This window comes from Vulpes vulpes, chromosome 13, assembly GCF_048418805.1.
Source record: "Vulpes vulpes isolate BD-2025 chromosome 13, VulVul3, whole genome shotgun sequence".
NCBI classification, from domain to species: Eukaryota; Metazoa; Chordata; class Mammalia; order Carnivora; family Canidae; genus Vulpes; species Vulpes vulpes.
The window spans coordinates 43,235,668-43,259,263 of NC_132792.1; the positions used below are offsets into that span (position 1 = coordinate 43,235,668).

Here is a 23,596-nt window from a genome sequence, read left to right on the forward strand (position 1 = left end):
TGACAGTGTAAACCTTTGATATGATGTGATGGCACTTTTCCTCTGTGATCTTCCTCCCCCAAACACATAACCCCAGCCTAATCATGAGAAAAACATCAAAAAAAAATCCCAGTTGAGGGACACTTTATGAAACACCAGACACTAGTACTCCTTAAAACTGTCAAAATCATCAAAAACAAAGAAAGTCTGAGAAACTGAGCCCAAGGAGATACGATTACTAAACATAATGTGCTGTCCTGCCACAGAAAAAAAAGACATTTAGTAAAAACTAAGGAAATCTAATTAAGAATGGAGTTCAGTCAATAATGTATCAATATTGGCTCATAAACTGTTAACACAAGTACCACACAAAGGTAAAATGTTAATAAGGGAAACTAGATATTAGGTGTATGGGAACTCTCTATAGTAACTTCATAGTTTTTCCATAAACATAAAACTTCAAAAATTAAAAATGAAAAAAAAGTAAAATAAAAAATGTATACAATAGAATATGAAAATTATATGGATTTAAATAATATGTTAAGAACTGATTTGCTATGTTATCAGCATGGTGAAGTCAATTATGTTTATTCACATTAGATCTCAAAATCTATCATATTAAACTCAACAATCAATTCAATGAATTTATTTTCTTAACCCCAAACAAGCTACTCTGGCTCTCTTGTTTTCTATAAATCATCTGGGAGAATGAAATGTGTTTTACGTATTGAAAGTTGTTTTACGTATTGTTTATTGTTTTACGAAATATGCTCCATACAAGCAAAAATAAGCTGACCTACTATTTTCCCAAGCATTTCTATTCTACATTTGATCAACTGTATTCATCACAACAATTTGATTAAGTAATTATATATTCTTACTTTTATTTCCAGGAGCAGAAGAAAACTGAAATACAATAGGATTAAGTAATTCCAATGTGGTCCCTGAAAGCACATCTCCTGGAACATATTTTTGGAAGCAGGTCATTAAAACTGCCATCAGTTTAAAATTGACAAAAGTGACCAAAACTCAGGTAGAAAACTGAATAATCCAGTCAAATGGTTAGCTCTTCACTGACTTGATAACCCAAGTATTTAGTATTTAGTATTTCCTTACCAGGAAAGCTTATTTCTTATATCAAAATAATTTTGTCACTTGGAATTGTGTTGGGAATATGAAAACACTGTCTTTATCCTGAATTAATGAGTGTATATTAATTTTTATGGCTAGAAAAATGTGCTTTTAATTTAGTAAAAAAAATACAGTCAACATATCTGTTTAGAATGGAGAAGACATGGTATATATATTATATATGGAATAATACTCGGCCATCAAAAAATGAAATCTTGTCATTGCAATGGTGTGGATGGAACTAGACAGTGCTATGCTAGGCAAAATAAGTCAATCAGAGAAAGACAATTATCATATGGTTTCACTCATATGGGGAATTTAAGAAACAAAACGGATGAGAATAGAGGGAGGAAGAGAAAATAAGTCGACGTCAGAGAGGGAGATAAACTATTAAGAGACTCTTAACCACAGGAAGCAAACTGAGGGTTGCGGGAGGGGAGATGGGTGGGGAGATGGGGTAACTGGGTGATGAGCATTTAAGGAGGGCACTTGATGGAATGAGCACTGGGAGTTATATACAACTGACAAATTACTGAACTTACCTCTGAAACTAATAATATGTTAATTAATTGAATTTAAATCAAATCAAATAAAATTTTTAAAAAGATACCTATTTAATGTCACTTTCATAGAGAATTAACAATGTTGTTTAAGGAGAGACTGGGAGAAAGGCAACAAACACACACACACACACATACACTCAGCCTTTTGTAGAATGACTGATGAAAAAAACATTGTTGGAGGAACATTTAGTCATTTGTAGAGAAGGTGTATTCAAATTAGCAATGGAGGGAAGACCCCATTTGTAGGCAAATTTTACTGCAAAATGAAAATTAAAATATTTTAATAAAGTTGTTACATATAGAAGGAATACCACACATAATTGAATTGCTTTCTTTTCCCCTCCTTTATATCTTCATTTCCAGCAAATAATCCCTGCTTTTTTACCTTCCAAAAGAGGAATATCTGTCATTTTTGCCTAGTCAACACATCTACTTTCCTCTATTTTGGTAAAAACACTTTTTCATTTGACAAATCACCTGCCCTCTCTCTCCTTCTATGTATGTTAGGTGAGTCTTTATGCAACTCACACCACTCTGGGGGGCGGGGGTGTATGTAATCCAAACCTGGAAAAATCAGTTCATTTCATCCCCTGCTTATTGCTTCAAGAATGGGCATGTGACTGTAGTTGATCAGAGAAAATCCTGAGATTTTTGCTAAAATTATTCTACAGGAGGTAGATACAGGAGAATACAGGAGGTACTCTCTTTACTCCGGTTTGTTGAAGTGGTAGGATGCATTCCAGGAGCTGTCTTTGTCTCTCCTGGTAAGAAAGCCACTCAAAGTAAAACCACCCAGAGGAAAACCAAAACTGAGATGGAGAGAGAGGGAAGGGGGCAGGGAAAGAGTGATTCCTGAACACCTACATGTGACTACTTCTTCACACCTCCTGGGTATTTCAGTTAAAAGAGCCAGGGATCCCTGGGTGGCACAGCGGTTTAGCACCTGCCTTTGGCCCAGGGCGCGATCCTGGAGACCAGGGATTGAATCCCACGTTGGGCTCCCGGTGCATGGAGCCTGCTTCTCCCTCTGCCTGTGTCTCTGCCTCTCTCTCTGTGTGACTATCATAAATAAATAAAAATTAAAAAAAAAAAAGAGCCAGCAAACTTCCTGTTTTATTTTTTAAGGTTTTTATTTATTTATTTATTCACAAGGGACACACACCTAGAGAGGCAGAGGGAGAAGCAGGCTTTCCCTGCAGGGAGCCCAACCTGGGACTCGATCCTGAGTCTCCAGGATCACACCCTGGGCTGAAGGCAGGCGCTAACCGCTGAGCCACCGGGGCTGCCCAAACTTCCTATTTTATAATCTGAATTGGGTCTGTGGCACTTTGAACTGAACTGATCCTAATTATAAGTCAATTAGAGAAAAACAATTATCATATGGTTTCACTCATGTGGGGAATTTAAGAAACAAAACAGATGAGAATAGAGGGAGGGAGGGAAAAATAAAATAAGTCATTTTTTTTTTCTAGCTGTTCTTAATTTTCATGCATCTTTAGACATTTAGAGCATTATCATTCCATAGGCTCACCTAGGCAACCCCAAGCCCAAAGAACTTTCCTCTGAACTCACATTAGTATATTTACCATTCAATTGGCTTAGTGATCCTTCTTGCATCACTGATGACACTGTTACTCGATTTTATCTGTTTTTAGAACTTTTTTTTAAGATTTTATTTATGTATTTGACAAAGAGAGAAAGTGAGGAGCACGAGCGGGGGGGGAGGGCAGAGGGAGAGGGAGACATGGACTCCCCACTAAGCAGGGAGCCTGGCTGGGGTCCATTCCAGGAGGCTGGGATCATGACTTGAGCCAAAGGCAGACTCAACCAACGGAGCCACCCAGGTGCCCCTGTTTATGACTTTTTTTTAAAATCAATAAGATGCTAAGATCCCAAAGGACAACATTATCCACTATCTCTTCCTTATCTCAAGTCCCAAGTCATTTAGACGTGACCAAGTTTTCTCCAAATCCTTGTGCAAACATCAAAAGGAGTTACTTTCATTAGACAAATACATGATTTGTCCTCGTAGCATAAGGCCTTTGTAAGGGCTCACAGTTTTCGGTCTGCTTTCATAATCCATCACAAGTAAAGAAATCATATCCTTAGGACCTATATGAAATGAGTGAAGGCAGAAGGGAACTGACAGGTTTTAAATAGTCACTATATGCTAAACAAAGTCCTTGGGACTTTACATATATTTTCCGTGCATTTTCCTCATAACACTGCTACTCATTAAAATTTTATTATGATTTTTTTTTACTTTAAAAATTAGGAAATAGGTTTGTTTTTATTTATTTTATTTTATTTATTTTATTTATTTATTTATTTATTAGGAAACAGGTTTAGAGAGGTTCAGGAATTTGTCCGAGCACACACCCTGGTGAACATATACTGAAGTTTCTATGTTTTTAATCTTCATATTTCCACCACCTTCCAGGGTCCAGCAAATCAAGAGCACTCATAAAATATTAGGCAAATGAATGAATGAGCAAATGAGCGAACAAATGGTAGAGCCAAGATCAAAGGTTCCAAATTTCCGTTAAACTAACCTACAAGTAGGATCATTACCAAAACAATCCCATATATTTTTTTTGTCTTTTATTTTTAAATTACATTGACTCACTCAGCAGTATGCACGTGGAAACACTGATATTTCTACATTTCAACAGCATAACCCCACTAGAGAGGGGAGCCACAGTGCCTGAGGGTCCTGAGCAAAGTACAAGGGCTTTTACATTGGAAGAGAAGCTGGATATAAACTGTGTTTACTTGTTCTGTGACCTTAAACAAGTAATCCACGTCTCGGGTTACTTATTGATAAAATTGGGATAATGGTATTATCTTCCTCATAAGACTGTTCTGGAAATTAAATAAAATCATGCTTAGCAGAGCATCTGGCATATAGTAATCCTTTGGTAGGGTTATTTACAGTAATTACAGTAATATTTTCTTGAGTCTGAACCTATTTCCTCATGGTCACAGAGGTCTTAGTAAAGTACAAACTATTCTATTTTTAATAACCTAGGCATGATTTTAGAATATTAAGGAGAAAGCCATGTCTCTTGTTAGCAGCAACAGATCATCCGTAAGCAAGCTCTCGTAACTAAAAGTGACCCCAAAATTACAAAAAATAATTTTTAATATGTGAGACATTCACAACGTAGATAAGTCTCATTGCCCACCCAGTTTCCCCGAGCCAGAAACCAGAAATCTCACCCTCTTGTCCCCACCCATCACTATGTACCATTAACTACCTTCATCTTCAATACCTTCATAACATACATTTTTATTAATTACCAAGTCTTTGCTAATAATACATTCAAAAAATATAAAACTCAGTATCAAAAAAAATAAAAAATAAAAAATAAAAAAAAACTCAGTATCTTATCTCTGTTATCTCTACTGCCATGGACTTACTGAAGCTTTCAATAGCTCTAAAACTCAAGGATTTTGCAGTAGTCCAGATGCCAGATTACGGAGGCTTTAACTCGGGTAGAAATTTGGAAGTAGTGAGAAGTGATTCGATTTTGCAGGTGTTTTTCACTGTAGAGCCAAGAGGGCCACTAATGGGTTAGATGTGGAGTTACTGGAGAAGGAGCAAAATCAGGGAAGCCTCTGAAGCTTTTGGTTGGAGCACCTGTTGAGCAGTGATGCTGTTTCCGGAGTTGGGAAACACCTACTGACGCGGGGAGGCAGTTGGGATTAACGAGTGTGGTTTCAGGTGTGAGCATAGTAGGTATGCAGTATATATTTTTTTACAAACTGAGAAATTGTGTTCAGGAAGCAATTTCTATGCAATTTTTCAAATTCTGTGCCTTTGTACTCGTTTTCCTTTGACCCGGAATTACCTGTCCCCCACCTACCCTACACTTACTCAGATGAATTACACCTCAAGAGGAGGCTTACTCAGCACCCCAGGCACAATTAGAGCACCTTGCTCTAGGGCCCCAAAGCAATTCAGTCATGTTCACAGAATACTAACAAATAAATCAAGCATTATACTAAAGGTGTAGAGTGGCTGGCCTTCAAAGAGTGTCCAGGCTAATGCGGGGTTGGGAAACATACCCACAGACTAATCAGTACAATGATAAATGGTGGTACCATTTATGGTAACAAAATGCAATGGATTAGCCTCGGTTCTCCCACTCCTCCATCTTCTATATGCAATGGAACTGTAGATGAGGGGGGCGCCTGGGGGGCTCAGTCGGTTCACTGCCTTCAGCTCAGGTTCAGGTCATGATCTTGGGGTCCTGGGATTGGGCCCTAGCCCCCACTAGTGCTCTCCCCACCCCAAATAAATAAATAAGTATCTTCAAAAAAAAAAAAGGAAACTATAGATGAGAGAATGGTGGGCAGTCAGGCAAAGACATTAATACTTAGAGTTGTATTTGTTGTGTGTATGGGACTTTGTGTTACTTCAATGAATCATCACAACAGCCCTATACGCTGAACTTGAACGTGGATCTCTGAGTACCTACCAAGTTATGCAGTTGGCATGCGGCAGAACTAGTTTACGTATCAATCCCTGACTCCTAAGCCATTCTCTGCCAAACCAAATTCAGAGGGGGCTCCCCAGGGGAGAGAGACTGTAGGCTAGAGGCAGAAGGATGGAGGGTCCTTCCCAGCAGAGGAAGCTGTGCGTGTCTACACACTGAGGGCTGGGGGGTCAGCCTTGCTCGGGAGTCTGGATTTTATCTTGTAACAAACGAGGGATTTTGAACAGAGAAGAGATAGTATCAGAGTACATCGTCCAAAGATGACTCCCATATAGGATCTAGTGCCGATTTCTATCACAGCATTTATTACAGTGTATAATTATTTTTAATTCATGTTTATATCCGCTCTAGAATTCAAACTTTAATTTAAATGAACTTCATTCCATTCCTTGTAGTGTGTGTTCATGTGTGTGTGTGCGTGCGCAGTGCTGACTTTAATTTAGCCTTATTTATTTCAGTATCGTTAGTGCCCAACATAGGGTCTGACCAACAGGCGCAGTGCCTGGTCGTAGCTGAATGAATGAAAGAAAGGAAGATGGAAGAAGAGTGGGAGAGCCGAGGCTAGAATTTAAGATTTCTAACTCCAAACCTTGCCCTATCATTTCGGTGCATAGTTCTCATTAGCCCTAATAAGACGTTTGAAAAAAAAAATGTGATAACCGGTTGGGGAAAAAAAATCAAAATATTTCTACTTTTAAATCCACTGACCCCATTGGTCATTTTGACATCATCAAGTCATAGTCAACAAAATCCAGCTTCGCAACATTTTTGATATTCAGGAGAACCTAAGGAACTGAAGGTATCACATATGTTTCAGTTTTTCCAATTTCTTTATTGTATTGAAAAACCATGAATAAAAATTAATTCCATTTCCTTAGTTTTCAGAATTGGGAGTACAGAAACCAATTTGGGCATATAGGGCCAACTCCAAGCACACAAGAGAAACTGTATTAGGGTTATTGGTTTGCAAACAATAAGAAGAGCTGAATGGCCAATGCAAAGATAGAGCAAGCAGCAGGGAAGCTCTGAGGGCTTAGTAAGGTCATCGCAGATAGAACACTTGGGTGCTGCCAGGGGAATAGTTCAGCAGCAGCAGGAGGGAGGGTGGGACATTGTGACTGTCCCACCGAGTAAGAATAAGCATTAGGATACAAAATGAAAATGGGGTGGGGGGCACCTGGGTGGCGCAGTTAACTGTCCGACTCTTGGTTTTGGCTCAGGTGGTGATCTCAGGGTCCTGAGATGGAACCCACATCAGGCTCCACAATCAGTGGGGAGTCTGCTTGAGATTCTCTCCCTCTCTCTCTCTCTGCCCTCCCAGCTCTTCCTCTCTCAAATAATTTTTTTTTCTTTAAGATTTTTAACTTATTTATTCATGAGAGACATAGAGAGGCAGAGACATAGGCAGAGGGAGAAGCAGGCTCCTCGTGGGGAGCCTGATACGGGACTCGATCCCTCGACCCAGGGTCGCATCCTGAGCCAAAGGCAGACGCTCAACCCCTGAGCCACTCAGGCGTCCCAAATAAATTAATCTTTTAAAAAATGAGTATAGTTAACACTTACGTAGCTTCTTAAGGGCCAGGCACCTTTCCAAGAAAATCTACATTATCTATTTTATTTTATTCAAAGATTTTTATTTATTTGACAGAGAGCCAGAGCCAGAGAGCACAAGTGGGGTAAAATGGCAGGAGGAGAGGGAGAAGCAGGCTCTCCCCTAAGCAGGGAGCCTGACGAGGGACTCGATCCCAGAACCCCAGCCAGGATCATGACCTGAGCCAGAGGCAGCTACTCAACCAACTGACCCACCCAGGTGCCCCCTGTACTATTTCTTTTAATCGCCCAGCATGCCTATGAGAGAGGCTTTGGTTCCTTTTGCTTTGTTTTTGAGAAGATTTTTTTCTTTCCATTTTACAGATGAGGAAGCTAAGTAAGTTGCTCAGATCACGGAGAAGGAGAAACCAGGATATGAACCTAGGCCGTCTGACTGCAAAGCCTAGCTTAACCGAAGTGCGACATGCCTCCCACATCTAGATGGAGTGAGTACAGATGATTCACTGCGGCACAGAAAGGGAAGGGGGTGCTGGGCCGCTAACCTACAAATCTAGATCAGACAGCACTTATGGTAGAGGCACCATTTTACAGTAGACACTGCGCTCTGTAAACTGCAGACTCTGACTTCTGAGCCTTTGGCTGCCCATGGCATTCATGTCATTGGCTCAGTAATCTGAATAGAAATTCTGTTTGTTTCTATGACAGCTGATTAGCCCAGCTATGGAAAGATAAGAATTTTCACAGTTTTCTGCTTTTGGCAGAAAAGCAACACATTTATGAGAGTGAAACTGCTTTATATTTTAGAAAAAAAAACATACTGTGGAAATAGAAATTTTGTTTTTCCTTATTTTGTTAAAAAAAAATGATTACAGTCAGAACTTCCACTCCTGTACTCCCACATATTGTAATGCTGATGAGCCACTTCTAGGGTCCAGGTGAGGGCATGAGATTTTTTTTTTTAAACAAATAGCTCTTACTAGACTTTGTTCTTTCTTTCTTTCTTTCTTTCTTTCTTTCTTTCTTTCTTTCTTTCTTTCTGGCTGTGTTTTGTGTGTGTGTGTGTATGTGTGTTTTTGTGTGCTGACTTTCAAGCTGGTAGGTGTGTAGTTGAGGAGCTTGTGAGTTTGCATACGCCTGAGAATAAGCAGGAATATAGTGCTGCATCTGATCCCCACTGCTCTGTGATTACTTGATTCTGTTACACTGACATTCACAACATATTTTGAGAAAATAGTGAGGAAGTATGAAATAAAAATCTGCCGCCTTACGCCAATAATTCTGATTTCCAGAGCCCCGTTTTTTTTTAATCTCTTCATCCTTACTTGGGGCCAGGATCCCTGATTAAGGTCAGGGCAACCACAGAGGTGATGCTTGACCAAGTAGCTGACATCAGAGCACAGCCTTGTTATCAAGACGCAGGAAAGAGAGAATCACAGGCCTCTGGGTGGTACTCTGAAAGTCTCCCTGCCTTCAAGGAAAACGCTCCCACTTACCGAACCTGTGTTCCACCCTCCACCTGGGGTCACATTCGGACACGTCAACTGAATAAACCAAACCCTGGGCAACCACATTGAGAGGCTCTTACCAAGCACTGTCACTTAATCTATTAACATTGGTTATATAATGATCCAGTGAAGTCTTCAAAACATTCCCAAACACAAACTCAACATCAACTGTTCTTATATTAGTGTTATTTTTATTTTTTATTTTTTGAAAGATCTTATTTATTTATTTGGGGGGGGGGGGGAGAGAGAGAGTTGGGGGAGGGCAGAGGGAGAGGAGAGAGAGAATCCCAAGCAGACTTTGCGCCTGGCACAGAGCCCAAAGTGGAGCTCAAATCTCACAACCCTGAGATCATGACCTGAGCCCAAATCAAGCTTTAGATACTTAACCAACTGAGCTACCCAGGTGCCCTGTATTAGTGTTTTGAATGCCAGATGTAGTTCTGTTCCGATTTTAAGACTTTTTTCTTTTTTTTTTTTTTAAGGTTTTTTTTTTATTTATTCATGAGAGACACAGAGAGAGAGAGAGAGAGGCAGAGACACAGGCAGAGGGAGAAGCAGGCTCCATGCAGGGAGCCCGACATGGGACTCGATCCCGGGTCTCCAGGATCACACCCTGGGCTGAAGGCTGCGCTAAACCGTTGAGCCACCTGAGCTGCCCAATAAACATTTTAACAATAGTAAATCTTCCCAGTCATTAGCCCAGAGTATCGTTCCTTTTATTTGTGTCTTCTTCAATTTCTCTCATTAATGTCTTTCATTAATGTACAATTAAGTTGTACATTAAAATGTACAATTAAAATGTCCATCAATGTACATCTGTACAAGGCTTTTACCACGTTGGCGGAACGTATTTCTAGGATTTCATTCTTTCCGATGCACCTATAAGTGGGATTGTTTTCCTAATTTCTCTTTCTGATAGTTCCTTGTCAGTCTGCAAAAATACAACAGATTTTTGTATATTGCCTTGGCACACTACAACTTTACTGAATTCATTCATTAGTTCTAACACTGTTGTTGGTGGAACCTTTAGGGTTTTAGCTAATACTGTTAACCAATAAACAACAGATAAATAACATCAATGCTTAGTTTGATGCACTAATCTAGAAGATTATGCTTCTTCTTCAGTTTTTAGTATCAGACTGTTGGTTATGCACCTCTTACCAACAGATGTGCAAGTATTTATTATTGAGCACAAATGTTGTGACAGGCTCACTACTGTGGCCCTGGTGCCATGTGAAATAGGCACATTGTCCGTCCTCACAGATGTATAACGCGCAGGATGCTGGAATAGGTCAAAGGGCAATGAGGAGAACTATGACCATCTCTTTGAGGGATCAGTCAACTCATCGGGATTAAAAGAGCCCCCCTTGCAGTCTACCTCTTTACTAGTCAAAAATGGGAGATCCTAGCAAGCGCACGTCAGCAAAAACAATCCTCAGTGTTATTTACTGTGAGCCTTTTGATTTTGCCTTTTTCTAAGGTTAATTTTTTTTTTTTTTGCAAATTTTACGAATTCCTATGTGCCATGTCCCTTTTCATTCAGCCTGCATATACGTAAGACTTCTCAAGAGCTTCTGCATTTTTAGGTTTGATTCTGGGCTCTTTAGATCAAAACACTCACATCCCTAATCTATTCTACTTCGAGGTCTGTCTTGATGTCTAGGATCCCAGCCTATGACTTTAAAACAACAAATGAATCTGAGACACAAGTATGACAGTTAATTGCTCTCATGTATTTTTCCCCCACCCATTTCTCTAGCAGCTTCTCTCATGTCAAATAGATCCCAGAAGCTAACTCTGTACTCTGGTAAGCTAAGTGTCATGCTGCTTACCACCTCTTATTCCCATCATTAATCTATTACCAATTATGCGGTCCATAAGGGATTTTGTCTTATGAGGGTCTGTTACCCAGAGATCATGTACATGTAGCAGCTGCTTATTTGCAAATACAAAATGGAATGAACACATGGTTCAGAAAGATGGATTTTTTTAATGCTGGTATTTTCTCATTTTGTTAAGATTATCCACTATCCTTTTTTCCTTTTTTCAATCCCGTGTGTATGCTAAATAGTCTTTTCTCCCCTACTAAACTCCACTGAAATAGAAACAACTGGAATGTCACCAAATGTCTCCAATAGTCAAGGCATCACAACCCCAAAAACAGCTCAAGCTTTAAGTAGTGATACTGATCGTATTGATCATAAAAATATCAGCAAAGCAAGCAGGTGTAACCTGCTACTATGTACCATGCACTTCCCCGGGGGATTTTACATATGTCACATCATTTATTATTCATAATAATCCCATGACATAGACAGATGCTATTATCTCTAGTCTGTAGGTGAGAGGGCTGAGGGTGAGGTTTGTTACTTACCCAAAGCCACAGAGCTGCTAGGTGCACCTACCTATCTCTGCCCTTCCCCCACTTTGCACCGGGAATGGGGGAGAAGAGGAAAGCAGAATGGAAGGCAAGGGAAAGAGGTGATAGAAGGGCGATGGGTAATGGAGGAGAGTGTCATTAATCATTGTTAATTCACTAAGTGAACATGCACTGAGCACCCCGTACTGGCTGAGCAGAGTGCCTGTTAATAAGACAAGTTTCTTGTCCGAGACAGGCACATTTGGCTTAAGAAAATAGAGTCACTGGCGAACAACTACAGTCCTCACAAAAGGGAATAATTAGCACAAACCAAAGTGCAGAGAGCACAGATGAGGGGGACCTCCCAAGGGGGAAGGCTTTCCAGACAAGGTGCCTTCTGACCCCAATACAAGCAATACACAAGAGTTCTTGGGGTGGCTAAGAGTGGAAATGGGGGTGAGCAGGTGTGAATCCAAGCAAGGACACCACAGAAGTGTGACAGGTGGAGTGATGCTTGGAGAAGCCCTGGTGCTTCCGAGAGAGCGGCAGAAGAGGATGCATGGTGAAGACCATGAGAGTAGGAGCAGAAGGGCAGGTAGCTTCGACAGCACACTGGGCTCAGCATTAGGACAGGGAGCAAGGAGGCGAGAGGTATCCTATGTGGGAAGGAAGGAGGCAGGTAAAAAAAAAAAAAACAAAAAAAAAACAGGACCACACAAGGCTCTCCCACCAAGGGACCATTCTTCATAGCAAAACATATGAGGTTCTCATCAACTCCAGTAAATCATGAATTGGGTCTTCAGGTGCTTTTTACTGTGACTATGGATTATCATCGTAGGCCACCAGAAGAGGTAAGTTTTGATGGAGAGAAGAGTGCTATGTACAAAGGTATGGATAACCCTCAGTTGGACCGTGGGGTCCAGAGAAAGGAAGGTGGAGCCTGGGTAGAGGGAGAGAAAAGGCATCTCTGAAGTAGAAATGGCTGCTGAAGTACGAGGCAGGTAGCATGGAGCCATATGGACTATTCAGCTGTGTTTCAGACATCACTGACTTTGGATGGCAGGCACAGGGCCCACAAGGGAGATGAGAAGACAGGATGACTGCATCATTACATCTGTCTTAAAAATTAATCAAGTGATTCAGGTGAAACAAGAAAAAAAAAAAAAACCCTGAATCGATAATATATTAACCCCTGCAACATAGTCTGAGCAAACATTCTGAGGGGCAGGCACAGTTAAGTATTATCAGGATCGGGGACAGTGTTTTAATGCTCCTTGGATTAAGATATTTTCTGCTGTGGGAAAAGCTAGATAGTGCCAATCAAGCTTTTCTTGATCTGGCTGCTTAAGGGCTAACTAGAGCACAACAAAGGTTTTTAAAGTGTCAGATCTGGACTCTGCCAGTAATCCCTCCCCACAGATAAGAAATCCGATTTCAAGAAAAGGAAAGGACTCTTGGTACCCTACATTTGTCAAGAAAGTCTTGTCAAGAATATGGCTCTATTATGTACTCGTACTACAGCAGCAAAATAAACTCAATACGTTCTGATTTTGTATTCTATGGAACAAAACTTGTAGTGAGATAAGAGTCAAAAGATATTGCTTATGACAGCTTATAATTGGACTCGGCGCAGGCATCATTTAAATTGTAGTTCCACTGACAGGACTTTTTTTTTTTCTTCTAGTTTCTCTGACTTCTCTGTCTCTGTAGATTATCAATCCCAGCGCATACAATTCAAATACGAGAGCGATGGCCAAGAGCCATGGGGTGAAGGTAAGTTTGGCAACGCACACTTCCAGGTAACCAACTTAACCTCCAGGTACCTGTTACAGTGCAGCAGTGGCCCCCAAGGCCACCATGAAATCCAGCGTGGACAGCCTCGATTTTGGAGCCACGTAGACCTGGGGTTCATGTCTCAGATCTGTATCTTATTAATTCCAAGAAATAACTCAAAGCACTTGGCCCAATGCCTGGCACACAGTAGACACTCAATGAATAGAAGCTGTTATTACTTTAAAATTAAAGCATAAAAGGGAAAAGCCAGAGCTATGACAGCTGTTCACTTCAAAGGCATAAATTCCATCTTCCTGTCAAATATAAGTACCTCTTTCAATTTCTCATGAATATCCAGACGGAACCATAAACTTCCCTAAAACTCTTATTAGTACCAGAGGCTGACATTTTATGCATCAGTTTCTTGGGTTCTCCTCTCTCTTCCATACTATGCTTTATAGGGTGATCTAAATGGTAAGAGATCAATAAATAGGAAGTGCAGTTTTTTTGGTCTTACCATTTTTATCCGCTCTCCTCAGTATCTGAAAAAGAAAAAGGAAAAATGTTATTACCATTTTTGCAGTTGCAGTGAACATTACACTCACATATAATTCATCCCTTAGTAAATGAAAGAAATTCCAATTTTAAATAAAGGTTTCCCAGTTGAGAGGTTTCCTTAGGATAATCAAAAACTGAAAACAACCCACATGTCTTTGAACAAGTGAATGGACAAAAAAAAAAAAAAAATCTGTGGCACATCCATACCAGAATACTACTGAGCAATAAGGAGAAATGAGCTCTGGATTCACACAATAACTTGGATGGATCGCTAAATAATGATGTTGGGTAAAAACCTAGACACAAAAGAGTACGTACTACGTGATTCCATTTATATAAAATTCTAGAAAATGCAAACTACAGTGGCAGAGAGAAGATTAAGCATTGCATACAAATAAGGAGGGAGCACATTAGAAAAGGATATGAGACAACTTTCTGGAGTGGTAGATGTATTTATTATCTTGATTACAGTGATGGCCTCACGGGGATATACGTATGCAAAAACCCATCAACTCTTCACTTTAAAAATGTGCAATTTAATATACATCAATCATACCTCAATAAAATGGGAATAAATCGAAACAAAAAAGTAATAGATTATGGATGAATAGAGCTCACGTGTCCACATTATATCTTACATTAGGTCTATGCATTAATTTTATTATCTTTGGTGGATAAGAGCTGCCTGGTTATCAAGTCAGGTATCTTTGGGATTTCAAAATTTTCTTCTGGGCAACCAGTCTTTTTCCTACTCTGGGCCCATGTGCTCGAGGATTGGGAAGAGCACTCAGGCCTGGCAAGCAGGGTGTCCCATACTCCAGCCACAGTGATTACTCAGGTTTGAGCACAGAGAGAGACACACCTTCTTCTGCTGACTTGGAACCTGGGAAGATACAGGTAAGAAGCTGCTGTCTACCCTTCCTTGGTTGTATATATCATGGGTTGAACCGTGTTGCCTCAAAACAAATGTGGAAGTCCTAACCCCCAGTAACTGTGAAGGTGACCTTGTTTGAAAGTAGTCTTTGGAGATGTAATCAAATTAAGATACAATCTTACTGGACTGGGGGTAGGCCCTATACCCCAAGACCGATGACTTTATAAGGAGAGATTTGGAGATGCAGAGACAGGGGAGACCACATGATAATGTAGGCAGATGTTGGTGTGATGCTGCTGCAAGCCAAGGAGTGTAAAGGACTGGCCACCATGAGTCACTAGGGGAACAGGTATCGAGCAGACTCCCCCTACAGCCTTCAGAGGGAGCAAGGTCGTCTTGCCTGCACCTTGACGTCACCCCCCTAGCCTCCAGGGCTGAGAGAGCAAATCTGGTTGTTTAAGGCCCTCTGTGTGCAGTACACTGTTACAGCAGCCACAGGAAAGTAATACAGCATACGACCCGGACATAACCAGCCCTCAAGAAAGCAGCATCCAACCAGAGACCAAAGAAAGTAGATCCTGATGACACTCCCTGAGCTTCTGAGCAAGACACCCTGACCAGATGATCTCCACTTTTCATTACAGAAGCCCATAAATTGTTTTAAATCTTAAGATAGTTTATTATTTTTTTCTGTTAGCGACAATCAAATTAGCCCCAGCTGATAACCATATACTGACAGGGAAAAAAAAAATCTGGAGAATATAACACACAGCTATGTTATATATAGCACCAAGGAAAATGTCCCTTTATCATACTGCAAAGATAACCTTGAATCACACGAAAGGGGCACTTGAGGATCATTTTTTTTCTGAGCCGTATACGTTAAGAAACCACAGCTACTCTTAAATTTAGGTCATCGCTTCTTGGTGGGCAGCTTGAAACGTAAGCGATAGTTCTCACTACCAAAGCTCTACTGCTTTCTACTATATAAACATTACCCCCTTTCCTTCTGTTGACTTCACGAAGATGAAGGATGGTTAAATCTAAACATCATTACAATGCGTTTATTATCAGGTACTAATATTACTAAAAATCTCACGTAGGAAAAATTTCCGACAACAGATATGCATCATCCTGACTTGTGTGCCTAAGAAGTTGGTCCCCTTTATCAACTAAGTTTATTCCATTATTGCAAGAAAACTGCTCTCAGCTGTAAGAGCTTCTATGTTTAAGGCCGAATGAGACACAAATCCTTTTTTACTCCACAGAGGTAATTTCTAGTGGGGGTTTTGGGACTCCCATCTCTCCACCAGGACCAGTGTCCTCCTCTCCTCTGAAACTGTGAAGCCCCAGCTGAGTGTCAGGGAGACATGAGACACAGCCTGAGTCTTACCTTTAATATACCCTCAGATTCTATTTCAAGAGCTAGTGTGTCCTTATGAGTAACTAGAATAGGAATAACCACACACCAGAGACTCGGATCCCTGGCTTCCATCATTTCATAAAGAACTGTCTTAAATAACATTCAGCCCCTTAGTGATGACATTAAGACAGTAACTTTCTTTATTAAGACAGTTCTTTGTAATTAAATATGAACAGAACTGGCTCTGCTGCAAATTTTGCCTCTGAGCCCACAGACTAATAAAACAGGTCCTGCAGGTGCGGACTGAGTTCATAACGTTAGGCCTCCGCAGCCCTCCGGATTGCCTAATCCTACATTTAAGACCACAGGATGGAGAGTAAATGGACACGGATAGCGTGGCCAGAACGCACAGGTTATGCTGCGTTTCTGCAACAACTTAAGAATGATCCAGCAGCACCCCTTACCCCCCAAAGAGACTCTCTGGTGGCCTTCATTGAAATTCCTCATTTTGCACCTGCAGTCATCCAAGGCGGCTGTTAAAAATGCAAATGCTATCACCGAGGCCTAAAAAACGGACAGTTTGCGAAGTGCTTCCTACCCTGTACCTGGTTAAAAATAAGTAATGAGCTGAGATGGCCTCCGAGAGGCCAGGAGAGAGGCCAAGGCAGCTGGAGCTCCTCAGATGGCCCAGTGGCACCCAGAAGGGAAGACCCGCTGGGCAGACCAGGGGGTGTGGCCTGGGGCGGGGGGGGGGGGGGGGGGGGGGGTAGTTCTGCTCCCCCGGTTGCCTGGAGATGGGCTGCAGGGGGGGGTGGAGCAGTAAGGAGGCCTGGAGGGAAGGTAAACCAGCAGGAACATTTTTATCTTCTCACTCTTGCCTGGAATAGGGCTGATGTGAAGCGACGGTTTAAAACATGATATGAGAGACTCCGAACTCTGGGAAACGAACTAGGGGTGGTGGAAAGGGAGGTGGGCGGGGGGGTGGGGGTGACTGGGTGACGGGCACTGGGGGGGGGTGCTTGATGGGATGAGCACTGGGAATTATTTTGTATGTTGGCAAATTGAACACCAATAAAAAATAGATTAAATAAATAAATAAATAAATAAATAAATCATGCTAACATTAAAGCTGAGTTTCTCTTATTTCTGCAGTTTTTGAAACCCAGGGGAGTGCTGTCTGTCTGGCCACTCAGGGTAGACAAGCGAGGGGGTTAACTGCCATCCTCCCGACTGAACAATGTCGAAGCCCTCTGTCTGGCTCACCTCCTGCACAGGTGAGGATGCGTAGCTGCGCGGGGGACTTTGCAATGCAGTATCGTTGGCAAAGCAGAACTGTGACTCGTTGTCACCAAGTCCCTGAGCGCCCAGGCATCGTGCATGGTGTTCGGTGTTCACGGGTATGCATGATGGGTTGGGGGAAGGGAGGGAAGAGCAAGAGTAAAGTCACCTCTCTCCCCTCCAGAACCTTCCAGGCCCGGTGTCTGCCTCTACTAAAATGAGGAAGGGGCCACTTCCCTTCCAGCTACAAAGCAAAACTGTTTGGGAAAAGACGGTGGCACCACGTGGTGAAGTGGTACCTAATTCACTGCACGTGTATCATGCCTCGAGGGCTGACCGAAGGTTGGCTTTTCTCCTTTGCACAGCAGCAGAGCTGAGGAACGTAAAGACCCAAAAGAGGGACCACACGCTCTACAGACTAGTACTCTAAATTACAGACTTTATTCTGGTATCTGAAAAGAAATAACCTGCAAAGACAGTATACAGGTGGTAAGAAAGAAAAGAACCGCCACCCGCCTGGTCCTTCCACGTTGCTGCACACGACACCACACGCAGTGCAGTCCCCCTCCCGCGGGCAGCAGTGGGCTCGGTGCTGTGCAAGCCCTGGGGCCAGCCCTGGGTTTCCTAAGCCCCCCAGTGGGCATTTGAGAATATTCAAGATGAACTGCTAAGCAATCCTGTCATTTTTTTTAGATAGAAAAGAATATAAATCACACTCCTAATGGGACAGTGTCTGTATTGATTTGTGGATTTGGCTACTGTGATGTTGGCACTGGGTAGGGGACAGAGATGTAGCAATCCACAGAGCACACTTAGACGGCACGTTGGCTTTTTCTTCTCAGTTTTCATACCCTATGAACTCTCACTTAATACAACCTCCTGATTTGGACATATTGGCAAATGGAGCAGAAGCCAATAGTTAGGGTCAATCTCTCTCTGATTATCTGATCTATGGCTAGTGTCTTCCCAGCTGGACATGCCCGGTCATGTCATCAACGGCATCTTCAAGACCGGTTCCAATTATTTCTCAGAGGACTGATTACTACAGTGACATTGGTATATACACACACTGGAAATCGAAGTTTTCCTCAAATTTGGAAATTAGTCTGGGTTTCATCCCTGTACCTCTTTGAAAAAGGGGTTACCTATGACCTACTTGCTATAATCTGAATAGAATTCAAAAAGCAATCATTTTTAGCAGTGCTACTAGAATATATTAAAACAAATCAAATAAATTATGTATTTACATATAACATTTTATTTTTGCTAAAAGCAGTATGATCCAGAAATGAATAATGCAAAAATCCCCAAGTAACAAATCCTTTTTCGTGTCACAAATTTCGCCAGAGTGCTAGATTTTTCACAAAATATCTCAAAGAAAAGTATAAACAAAATCTTTTCTAGAGATAAAATCCAGTGGCACGTTTTTTTTTTTCTATAGACACTAGAATTTACTGGCGAACAAGCATGTCAACACTTCTCATCTGAAATCGGTTTTGTATTTTTATTTTTAAATTCTAGAAATAGAAGGGGAGGATATCCTATTCATAGAGTACGTGTTCCTTCAGGACAGGGACCTGATGCTGTTTATTGACAGAGCTTAAGAACAATCGTGTCTATACAATAATAAGTAAGATTTTAATTTCCTCTTTTCTTTTCTTTTTTAACAGCAGTTTGAACAGTTGGGCTACATTAGCATGGGTGTCGAGGAGGCTGACCTTCATTTACACAGCTCAGTCCATTCATCTCTACGGTATCTCCAGGATTTGTTAACTGCTTTGGGAAAGTCACAGAGAAGCACTTGATATCCTTGGGGGACAGAGCGAAGACCAGGCCAGAATGAATGGAGGGGCCCTCTTGCCCTCTCTGAACCAACTTCAGGGCAGCTTAGCCACTGACCTCCTAACAGACGTGACTTTCTGGGACCCTGAGGCTACTGGCTGAAGATTCCTTTCTCACCTGTGCTATGTGCCTCCTTCCCCCAGCTCCATTTCCTCAAGGGCTTTTTGGCCCTGAACAGCAGGATTTAAAAGAAATAACAGCATAGCCAGTCAAACCACCAGCACGAGAACACCATCTGATTGACCAGAACCAAGCAGAGAGAAGTGCTCAGGAAAAATAAGGTACTCACTCCTACCGAGAGAAGGAATGGGAATCAGACTGTTTGGGTGGGAAGAGGGCCAGCCGGAGAACGCCTGGATCCCCAACTGGAACAGCACGGTGATGAGGGGAGGACGCTGCCAGGAGACACATCTGCCTTAGACCAGATCTTCTTATTAATACGGTTTTCTATCCCAATTTAAAAAAACCCAGCTAGGGCAGCCCGGGGGCGGGGGCTCCGCGGTTGAGCGTCTGCCTTCCGCCGGCCTGACCCTGCAGACCCAGGATCCAGTCCCACGTCGTCGGGCTCCCCCCATGGAGCCTGCTTCTCCCTCTGCCTGTGTCTCTGCCTCTCTCTCTCTCTCTCTCTGTGTCTCATGAATAAATAAATAAAATCTTTAAAAAAAAATAAAAAGCCCAGCTAATCCGTTCAAAATAAACTTGGGAGGGCTCCTCACCCCATCCTTCTTATCTTCATGACATCTGCTTCCCCACGATGACACTAGTAAATGGACTTCCTCACATTTTCATCTCTCCACAAATGAATGTATTTTAATTTCACGTACAGCTGGATTTTTTAATAAGAAATGATCTCAGGGGAGGGTAGAGGAGAGGGCACAGGGCCCTCCTCCACGCCTCGAGCCAATTTTCTATCATGCCTAGAGGAGAAGTGGCCAGAACTGGGCCCACAGGGCGAGCAACTACCTCCAGGGGCCAGCAGGAGTGTGACGGGAGCGGCGGAGGCCCGCAGGCGACAGGGCTGGAAGCCCCTCCTCCCACAGCGGAGGAAAGAGCCGGCGCGGGGCGGAAAAAAATAAAGTACAGAAACAGCAGAAAAGGGGAGAAAAGCAAAATGGAGATATAAACTGCTCTAAAGGTAAAAACCCCAGCGTGGGGGCAGAAAAGTAGGAGAAAAAAAAAGGCAACCAAGAATGAGGAAAAAAAAAAAAACAAACGATCAGCATTATTAGAAAAATGAAGGGACTCAATCCCCAAGGGGGTGCGGGGGGGAGCCCCAAGGGAAGAGCAGTGAGAATGCAGGACCGAGGAGCAGGCAAGGAAACTTGGGGGGTCTCGGGGAGGCGCGACGGGAGGGAGGCAGCAGGAGGATCACCGGGAAGGAGAAGAGAAGCAAGGGGGCGTCCCGGGAGCTCCGTCCCTCCGTCCGTCCGTCCGTCCGTCGGCGCCCGGGGGGAGGCGGCCGCGGTCACGACCCGGCGCCCAGGCCACGCCGCCCCAGAAGCCGACTTCGGCGGGTCTCCCGGGGCCGCCCCGCCCGGAGCCGCAGGTGCCGGACCCCGGATCCCGGCGGCTGAGAGGCAGGCGGTCCCCCGCAGCGGCGCGGGCATCGGGGGGCGGGAGCGCGGGGGGTCCCCGGGGAGAGGGGATCGCAGGGGGGCGCGGGGGGTGCGGAGAGGGGGAGCGCGGGGGGGGGGCCCGGGGAGAGGGGAGCGAGGGGGGGCCCGGGGAGCGCAGGGGGGCGCGGGGGGCGTCCCGGGGAGAGGGGAGCACGGGGGGGGGCCCCGGGGAGCGCAGGGGGGCGCGGGGAGGGGGAGCGCGGGGGGGCCGGGGAGAGGAGAGCGCAGGGGGGCCCCGGGGAGAGGGGAGCGCAGGGGGGCGCGGGGAGAGGGAAGCGCGGGGGGGCCCGGGGAGCGCAGGGGGGCCCCGGGGAGAGGGGAGCGCAGGGGGGCGCGGGGAGAGGGAAGCGCGGGGGGCCCGGGGAGCGCAGGGGGGCCCCGGGGAGAGGGGAGCGCAGGGGGGCCCCGGGGAGAGGGGAGCGCAGGGGGGCCCCGGGGAGAGGGGAGCGCTGGGGGCGTCCCGGGAGAGGGGAGCGCGGGGGGCGTCCCGGGGAGAGGGGAGCACAGGGGAGAGGGGAGCGCGGGGGGGGCCCGGGGAGCGCGAGGGGACCCCCCGGGGAGCGCGGCGGCCCCCGACCCCACTGCGCCGCCCGTACTCACGTCGAGGAAGATGGACATGCCCTTGGACAGCTGCAGGGCTGAGCTGAGCTCGTCCGAGGAGTTGGTGGAGGACGGCGACGTCTCCGGGGAGCCCTCCATCCTCCCGAGCCCGGCGGCGGCGGCGGAGCGGGGCTGGGCGGCGGGGCTGGGCGGCGGGGCTGGGCGGCGGGGCTGGGCGGCGGGGCTGCCGGGCGGGCGGGCGATCGCTCCGCGCTCCGCCGCGACTGTGCCGGCCCCCCCCGCGCTCCCCGCTCCCCGCTCCCCTCCGCGCTCGCGCCTCCCCCTCCGCCGCCGCCGGCGCCCGCTCCGGCTCCTCCCCGCGCTCCGCACCGCCGCGCCCCCGCCCCGCGCCCCTGCGACCCCTTCGACCCCGCCCAGCGCCCCCGCGACCCCCTCGACCCCGCCCGGCGCCCCGCGACCCCCGCGCCCCGGCCCAGCGCCCCTCCCAACCCCGCGACCCGGTCCGGCGACCCCCGCGACCCCCGCGCCCCCGCCCGGCGCCCCTCCGATCCCCTCGACCCCGCCAGGCGCCCCCGCGCCCCCCGTGCCCCGGCCCGGCGCGCCGCCCCCCTCCCCCCTCCTCCCTCCCCCCCTGGGCCGCCCCCTCCAGGCCGCGTAGAAGTGGGGTGCGCCCCTGGGTCCCCGAGCGCACGGGGAGGGCGCCCCGAGCCTGCGCCGCGGGGGAGCCGCGGTCCGAGAGGTTTCAACCAGGGTCGGGACCTGTCTGCCCCTCCCCCGCACGGGCGGGCGGGCTCAAGGGCCACACAACTGGGGCGACGGGGGTGCGGATCGGCCTGGGGGTCACATCAGTCAGGTTTGGAACCTCCGACGCCTGCCTCAGTTGCTCCGCGACCTTGTGACCTGGGAAGTCGGTGGATCTTCAAGCCCCGGCTTTCTTCATCGGTAAAATGGTGACAAGGATGGTGGTCCCCGAAAGGCCCCTGAGGCCTCCAGGTGGGGCCGGTGCTGCGGGCCCTGCGGAGAGGTGGGGAGGATCTGGGGAAAGTTCAAGCAAGATGATGCCCAGAGTAGACGTCACACGGAAGGATGCAAGTCCTGTCTCTGCATAAGCATTTAGAGGAGGGTCATTGTTCAGTACTTGGGGGCGTCTGGCAAGGCCGCAGGAAATGAGAGTGTCGCCTTCCAGCAGGAGAGCTGTCCCCTGCTCCTTGGGCATCGACATGTGCAAGGCGCACACTGGCGCTTGTTGGGTTAGGAGTTGAGCAGCCTGAGAAGATGACTCCGAGAATAGCCCTTTGTCCTACCCTAAGCCTCTTGCCAGAGTCGATGGGGCGGGCCTGCACCTCCTTTGTGACCTCCTAAGGAAGGGACTATATTGGGGATCCCTGGGGGGCTCCGTGGCTGAGCGTCTGCCTTGGGCCCAGGGCGTGCTCTTGGGGTCCCCGGCTCGAGCCCCGCCTGGGGCTTCCTGCATAGAGCCTGCTTCTCCCTCTGCGTGCGTCTCTGCCTCTCATGAATAAATAAAATATTTTTTAAAATTTTTAAAAAGGAAGGGAATATGCTCTTTCTAGAAGGTATGTCCACAAAATGGAACAAAATGTGAGCACTAAGGCATATAAAGTGTTCCGGGACTCTTAGGAGGCGCAGTTTGATACTCTGGCTGTTGGGACCTTTGCTTGATAAAAGGGGCAGTATTTGAAATCGATGGTAAACGTTGCTAGATATTCGGTACTTGATAGAAATGGAAGGAGAGAAAAAAAAAAGAAATGGAAGGAGAAGAAGGTCCAGGTAAGGGGAACAGCCCGAGCAAAGGCGTGGTACCAGGAAACCGCACGGAATCTGCAGTCAGTCCACCGGAATTCTTTGAAAATATACAGCATCCCAGTCCCTACTCCAGGCTTATTGAACTAGAATATCAGAGTCTGAGACTTGGGGATCTAAGTCCTGCCCCACCCACGACTCATACACACGTGCCCTTGGGCAGGGCCGGGCCCAGGATGAGGCCAGGAAAGCACCTTGGGCACAAAATCATAGGGAGATGCTCCACTGCGCTTGCATGATCCCGAGAGTGGCTTCCCTTTTCAGTGTCGCACCAGGTCCCAGCCCTGCCCTGCAGGTCAGGGTGTCTGAGACATGGATCCAGG

At 45.6% G+C, this 23,596-nt stretch overlaps 1 protein-coding gene across 1 annotated transcript in view; it reads right to left on the reverse strand.

Annotated features, from left to right (window-relative positions):
* The window catches only part of NECAB1 (N-terminal EF-hand calcium binding protein 1), a 187,590-nt gene extending 165,874 nt beyond the window's left edge, over positions 1-21,716 (reverse strand). The window contains exons 1-2 of the mRNA XM_072734344.1: positions 21,492-21,716; positions 13,878-13,902 (exon numbers count right to left, since the gene is read on the reverse strand). Coding sequence (XP_072590445.1) covers positions 13,878-13,902; positions 21,492-21,590 — 124 coding nt within the window. The 5' untranslated portion in view covers positions 21,591-21,716. The remainder of the gene's footprint in view (positions 1-13,877; positions 13,903-21,491) is intronic.
* Positions 21,717-23,596: the final 1,880 nt, after the last annotated feature.